At 34.4% G+C, this 8023-nt stretch overlaps 1 protein-coding gene across 1 annotated transcript in view; it reads right to left on the reverse strand.

Annotated features, from left to right (window-relative positions):
• The window catches only part of LOC106474176 (insulin-like growth factor 2 mRNA-binding protein 1), a 26268-nt gene extending 23238 nt beyond the window's left edge, over nucleotides 1–3030 (reverse strand). Inside the window, exon 1 of the mRNA XM_022402541.1 lies at nucleotides 2990–3030. Coding sequence (XP_022258249.1) covers nucleotides 2990–3015 — 26 coding nt within the window. The 5' untranslated portion in view covers nucleotides 3016–3030. The remainder of the gene's footprint in view (nucleotides 1–2989) is intronic.
• Between the last annotated feature and the right edge of the window lie 4993 nt (nucleotides 3031–8023).

The following is an 8023-nucleotide window of genomic DNA, read 5'->3' on the forward strand; positions in this document are numbered from 1 at the left end:
CCTACATTACGCTGTACAATACTATAGTTCTTTAAGCCTACATTACGCTGTACAATACTATAGTTCTTTAAGCCTACATTACGCTGTACAATACTATAGTTCTCTAAGCCTACATTACGCTGTACAATACTATAGTTCTCTAAGCCTACATTACATTGTATAATACTGTAATTATGACTCAATCGTGTTGAAGATTCGGTAACTTCTTTAATAGTTTGCGATACTTCTAATCTATTTGGAGGTGTAGGCCATTCAATCAACATTTAACTATTCTCTGTTATAACTGCAGACTTTGAACATAACTATTTTAGGACTTACTGGTTTACAAGTATTTCGCCGTCTTTCCGAGTTTAAATCGTACATGATGCAATTGTTAGTGATTTTTTTAACAATTTCTGAGTAAAAGTAACGATCGGTTTATAATACTATGTCAACCATACTATATCTGCTGTATCTAATTTCGACGAGGTATATCATCCAATACCACGACTCTTCAGGCCGGCTGTGAATACGATAGGCACAGTAGTGGTTGAGACGCTATTTATATTAGAAACCGCTTGACAACAACTATTACTGTGTGATCTGTATTGAGTAAGCTGTTGAAGTGTAATTTTATATCAGATTTATTTATTTATTGCTCAAGTGAATGATGTTAATATTATGTTTGTGTAATAGGTTATCTTATCATCTCTTCCTGCATTCAAACTAGTCTCAAACACAAACGAAATATTCAAAACTCCACGTACTAATATTTATTACGAATAGACCTTATATCTTCATAATATGTAACCTTGTAACATGAAAACACTATTATATAATAAAAATACAACGAGTTATGTGTCTCAGTGAATAACTATCCGGTCCTCACACCCAGGATCATCTACACGTCTGGTCTCATTATGCTCCCCAAAAAAGCCCAGGGACATTTACTGACCTCAGGCCCAAGATATACATAGACACGCGACTGGTTTCATTATCCTCTCCCAGACGAGTTTAGCCTCAAACCCAGGATACATACAAACGGCTACACAATATTGATCTTATTAACCTCTCAAACATACACATGGGCATTTAGCCTCACAGCTGATTGACGCTGACTATATGTATAAAGCGTTTAAGGTTAGCCATGGTCAGTACTCATGTAAATTTTGCTCACACTTTTAAGCTTATTAAGTAAAAAAAGAAAAGAAAATGATTAAAATCCGTTCAAGCAACAAATCTGAACATTGCACAAACATTTAGTAATGTGCTGTAAACCTGGGTTCCCAAACTTTCTAAGCCCAAGGCCCCCTTCTTATGTATCTGTAAGTACCGAGTGCATTAACAGTGTTGTGTATTTGACACAACAATATCAAACTATGAAGATAATAATAACAAAAGGAAAGATCCCACATCTTACAAACTTTACGAAACGGAACAACCTTAACCACAACTTACAAACTTTACGAAACGGAACAACCTTAACCACAACCTACAAACTTTACGAAACGGGACAACCTTAACCACATCCAACGAACTTTACGAAACGGGACAACCTTAACCACATCCAACGAACTTTACGAAACGGAACAACCTTAACCACAACTTACAAACTTTACGAAACGGAAAAACCTTAACCACATCCAACGAACTTTACGAAACGGAACAACCTTAAACACAACCTACAAACTTTACGAAACGGACTAATCTTAGGTGTATTGCATAATTATCACCTGTTTTTTTTTAAACATTATAGTAATTTTGAGATAGAGTAAATTATATAAAACCTAGAAATAAGTGTGGAAAGCTCTCAAAAATATAAAAACAGGTCACAGAAACGTACTGGGAAAACAACGAGTTTTCCATGAATAAAAAAAAGCCAATGTTATAAAAGTCTAGGGCGTTTACAGCCTTATTATCACTATTTATAGTCTTGTTATACCGGCGTGATCTATAAATTGTATCTCGTTCAGTAATTTTTTTGTTTGTGAGTATTACAACAGTCATTGTCCAAAAACATCCATTTTCTATGTAAAAAACATATAGGCGAATCCAAAAGTAAGTAGCAGTATTTACTGAAATATCATAAAGTACTTTTATTAAACTTTTTTGTGTGATTTTTATGTAATTAGAACTCTGACGTCAATAGTCATGGCTTCACCACTTCGGTAATTTTAGGGTTAAAAATATATACTGTTTTAATATTAGTAACAGAAACTCAGAGAAGTTAAATTGTTGTTTCTTCCCATTTTTAAAAACAAATATATCATTTTAGGGTTAACAAATATATACTGTTTTAATATTAGTAACAGAAACTCAGAGAAGCTGAACTGTTGTTTCTTTCCCTTTCTTAAAACAAACAATATCATTTTAGGGTTAACAAATATATACTGTTTTAATATTAGTAACAGAAACTCAGAGAAGCTGAACTGTTGTTTCTTTCCCTTTTTTAAAACAAACAATATCATTTTAGGGTTAACAAATATATACTGTTTTAATATTAGTAACAGAAACTCAGAGAAGTTGAACTGTGGTTTCTTCCCATTTTTGAAAACAAATACATCATTTTAGGGTTAACAAATATATAGTTTTAATATTAGTAACAGAAACTCAGAGAAGTTAAACTGTTGTTTCTTCCCATTTTTAAAAACAAATATATCATTTTAGGGTTAACAAATATATACTGTTTTAATATTAGTAACAGAAACTCAGAAGTTGAACTGTTGCTTCTTCCCATTTTTAAAAACAAATATATCATTTTAGGGTTAACAAATATATACCGTTTTAATATTAGTAACAGAAACTCAGAGAAGTTGAACTGTTGCTTCTTCCCATTTTTAAAAACGAATATATCATTTTAGGGTTAACAAATATATACTGTTTTAATATTAGTTACAGAAACTCAGAGAAGTTGAACTGTTGTTTCTTCCCATTTTTGAAAACAAATATATCATTTCACTGTAAAACTTTATATATATTTTTTAAACAGAATAATACAGAAGGCTCGCACCACCACCACCACCACTGCACCACCATGACTTTTCTAAGTCCTGCCCTTACAGCTGTTCGAAACCTGCACCATTGGAATCACGACACGTCGTAACAGGATCTATTACACACATTCTGGCAAGGTTAATGACATCCAACCATTTATAATAATAATAAAAAAGAAATAGTTAGTCAAAGCCAAATATTGCTTAGATAAATCATACAGTGATGCGCGACCTTTACATCACCCCGTGTGTATTAATACTCTGACCACCCCTAGGATACTGACTGATATAAAAAGAGTGCACTTCGTGCTATAAGAGGTTCTGTAACCATGGCTACGAAAGCGCTACCAACCAGAATAAAATTGTTTTAACACAAAGCCACATACTGATCTATTTTAACTCTGTCCTCCGCGGTGAATCGAGCCTTGCATTTTAGCGTTGTAAGTTCTTAAACTTACCGCTAAAAAACTGCGGGACACCAGAATATTGTTAAAAAAAGAAAAAAACTGTAACTGAGACATCGTGGTGCTGTGAATATTTACACACATACAATAACAACATATTTATGTTGTTTTTTCCCAATTTTAGTTTCACGCATAAACCTAATATTACATATAAAATTAATATGCAGTAAAAGCAGAATCAGACTGTCAGTTTTATTTTTTAAAATATACGTTTTTATATTCAACGTGTTATCAGACAAATGAGTGTCTCTTTAATACACATATTGTCCAATTAGAAGAATACTCTTCTGATGAAATTTTAAAAGTAATTCCACGTTTATTCTTAAACTTGCGTGAAATAGCAGGATAAAAAAAAAGAGTAAACAACGAAACAAAATGTAAAAATTTGAAATGATGAAAAATTTATTCCACAAAAATATTCGTATTTAAGTTGCAGAATTAGAGGCAGTCCAAGTTATTCTATAAACTTTTACAGGCAGTCCAAGTTATTCCATGAACATTTACAGGCAGTCCAAGTTATTCCATGAACATTTACAGGCAGTCCAAGTTATTCCATGAACATTTACAGGCAGTCCAAGTTATTCCATGAACATTTACAGGCAGTCCAAGTTATTCCATGAACATTTACAGGCAGTCCAAGTTATTCTATGAACATTTACAGGCAGTCCAAGTTATTATTATATAACAGAAACCCATATGCTTCTGGACTGAAAACATGAATATAACAGACGCCTACATGTTTGTGGACTGAAAACACGAAAAGAAACCTATATGTGCTTCTGGACTGAAAACATGAATATAACAGACGCCTACATGTTTGAAACATGAAACTGAAAACATGATTTTTACTATTTGATCTAATTACTTCCTAAAAACACACAAGTAAAACAAATGATTGATAAAAAAAAAATCGTTAAATATTTTAGTGATGACAAACATTCACATTTAAAACACACACATTAAAAGCCTGTAAATATCTTATTTGCTCAAGCTTTAAATAACTGACATACAATTGCCTATCCAGCTAACAGTTTTACACAACATTGACGTCACTAATCGGCTTTTCTCCCAGTCTTGCTACAAAATACCTGGCAAAGAGCTGAAAATAATGTTTCTGGTAATAAATTAACTCTGTGAAGTTTTTAAAATAACAATATAAAAGTGTGCGTTAGCTCTAGTCTTCATAAGAAAGACCCCACCAAACACATAACCTCTTCAAAAACAAAACCCACATTTTAAACTAAGTAGTAGCTGGGAATAGTTGCGTCATCGCTAAATTACAAAATAGTAACAGACAAGGAACCTAAATCCGTTCCTTATACGCATGTCCGAAAAAAAGAGTTAAGCCTCAAACGACGTGCAACTGTTTATGCAAAAACCAAATAAAAAAAAAAGTCACCAATTTTTATTATTCAAGTCTGTTTACTTTTAAAGTATTATTAATGAAAAGTGCAATTTCACATAATTTTCCCGCTTTCGATACGAGATATATACACGTACATTGCAGACGTCACAATTACAAAACCCTTCTTAAGGCCAACAACTGCAGGTAATAAGCATTACATAATTGATTACACCGATAAATATAATCGAAACTTACAGTTTCAGATCGGGTTTTATTTCTGTAGCCGCAACGAAATGTCCTTCAATACTGCGTCGACAGCGACTGTGTTCTGATGCTATTTATTGTAAAGCTACAACTCCATTCCAAGACCAAACGTGACACTCGCCTAGTCCAACCATTCAGCAAAGGTGAGTGATTTACTCAACATCCAACCTAACGTTAGGCATTTCGAATTGGCCCAGCAGTTACCACGGCAACGTGACGTCAAACCACATTCAACAGAAACGCTTACTTTTTTACTGCGTGACCATTCTGATAGTTTATGGGGTTAGATGACCCACAAATAAATAGTTCCTAACAGTTACTCCAATCGTTCATCATGACACTTTCCTTTAGATTTAAATTGGTATTTTACTTCGCAGTAAGACTGGTGCACGGTTAGATCTGATTATACAGCATCAGAGGGCTTGAAGATGTGAAGAACTAATAGCTGAACAAATATTTACAGTAAATAACTTAGCAGCTGATGGAATAACACATTCATACAAATCTGACGGTTTTACACCTGGGATTAGGTGGGTTCGAATCCAATCACCGAACATACTCGCCCTCCAGCTGTGGGGGCGTCGTAATGTGATTTTTCATTGGTAAAAGAATAGCCCAATAGTAGGCGGTGGGTGGTGTTTACTAGCTGCCTTCCCTCTAGTCTTTCACCCCTAAATTAGGAACGGCTAGCGCATATAGCCCTCGGATAGCTTTGCACGAAATTCAAACTGGTGGTGGAATTTTTTTAATGTATAAATGAGCGTATGTAGCAAGTTTCATATTGTTCACATTACCAAATATATAACACGTCAGACCACAGCGGCGATATTATTTATTTATGCCCCCCTAGAAAAAGACTGAAGATATATTTTACAAATGACATCAAAGGAAAGGGGATGTCTTGGCTTCGTATTATAGATCATATGACATCAAAGGAAAGGGGATGTCTTGGCTTCGTATTATAGATCATATATATGATCTATAACAAAGGAAAAGGGATGTGTTGGCTTCGTGATGTCATATGATCTATAATACGAAGCCAAGACATCCCCTCTCCTTTGATGTCATATGATCTATAATACGAAGCCAAGACATCCCCTCTCCTTTGATGTCATATGATCTATAATACGAAGCCAAGACATCCCTTTTCCTTTGATGTCGTTATTTTTCTGTACACCTCTACACAAGAGCTTGGTAGGCCTATTCTTAGAATACACACAGAATTTTAAAAAACTATTTCCTCGGTGTTTGGTATCACAACATGACAAAAACGTCTGGAATAAAATAACCAACATACTTAAATACAAATCGGTGATACTTGTAAACACAGATAACTGTTCTAAGTATAGAAAGAACACGATCGGACTGTCTCTTCTTGTATTACTAATCAAACTAAGAATGACCAATCACTTCTCCAGGATTTCTAGACAAATAACAAATGAAGGCATAACTATTGAAAACCAATACCAAAATAGATTGTTTATATATATAATTTGATAACAGGACACAGATCTAAATCGAGTTTACGCCTACACAAAGGAATCTTACCCCGTATTATCATCATTTGCAACTAATTGTTAAGATAATGTCACGTGTGTGTCTGTAACAGTAATACCTATATTTTTCTTGTCTGATTAGAACATGAAATGAGGAAATTGGGAATTTTCTCGAATCGACGTTTTTATCATCAGGTTCCTTCATTATGCCTTAATTTGTCGCGAGAAAAGGTCAGACACTTTTTACACTCAATCATTTCAACTAATGCCTTAATTTGTCGCGAGAGAAGGTCAAGACACTTTTTACACTCAATCATTTCAACTAATGCCTTAATTTGTCGCGAGAGAAGGTCAAAAAGTGTCTACAATATTTACATATTTCCAAGCCAAACAAGTTCGCACGTGACACAGAAGTTGCGCTTGGCTGAGTAAGATGGAGGGAGTTCCGGTCACGTCTTGAGAAAGATTGAAAGCTTCGGGAATATACCAACAGATGTTTAACAAAGTTCTACAACGCAGCGTCTAGTGTCAGAGATGAAACGTCTTAACAAATAAATTAGTTTTCATTTGAAGCTGGGTTGTTGAGGTATATCTGAGTCAGGGTACCTCCAAAAAAATTAAGATATTCAACGAAGAGCAAGTACACCAAAGAATGATATTCTTGTAAATGTAACAACAACGCCCTCTGTCCAAGTTAAACGGTGATTTGGATAATCATGCAAAAATAACTAAATATTACAACATCTGCCAAATTAGGTTCATTACCCCCAGACCAAACAAAATAACTACTAATTTAGCAAATTTGAACATACAGTATTAAAACCTACGTAGAACAGTCCTAACATCCATATACGAACCATAACTCACAAATCTGTCAGAACAGCTAGATTTGATTCTTCACAGTCTTAAAACATTTACAGTTTTCCTCAACGTAATCAAATAAAACACACGTGCGTATTTCAGGCTTGTTATATAATTTTACATTTGAAAAAAAAATGCCTTCACACGGTCTTACCCACGTACGTATTACACGGTCTTACCCACGTACGTATTACACAGCTGTAGGTATAGTTTGATGTAGTACACAGCTGTAAGGTATAGTTTGATGTAGTACACAGCTGTAAGGTATAGTTTGATGTAGTACACAGCTGTAAGGTATAGTTTGATGTAGTACACAGCTGTAGGTATAGTTTGATGTAGTACACAGCTGTAGGTTTACAGTAGGTTTGATGTAGTACTGCAAGAGTCTAATATTTTTTCTTTTTTTGCAGTTCCATAAATTCTTTCACTTAGAGGTATTACATGCACAATTAAATACACGCACATCGTTACAAGCATAATTAAATTGTTTGTTTGTTTTTGGAATTTCGCGCAAAGCTACACGAGGGCTATCTGCGCTAGCCGTCCCTAATTTAGCAGTGTAAGACTAGAGGGAAGGCAGCTAGTCATCACCACCCACCGCCAACTCTTGGGCTACTCTTT

The sequence above is a fragment of the Limulus polyphemus genome, unplaced genomic scaffold (genome assembly GCF_000517525.1).
Source record: "Limulus polyphemus unplaced genomic scaffold, Limulus_polyphemus-2.1.2 Scaffold6914, whole genome shotgun sequence".
NCBI classification, from domain to species: domain Eukaryota; kingdom Metazoa; phylum Arthropoda; class Merostomata; order Xiphosura; family Limulidae; genus Limulus; species Limulus polyphemus.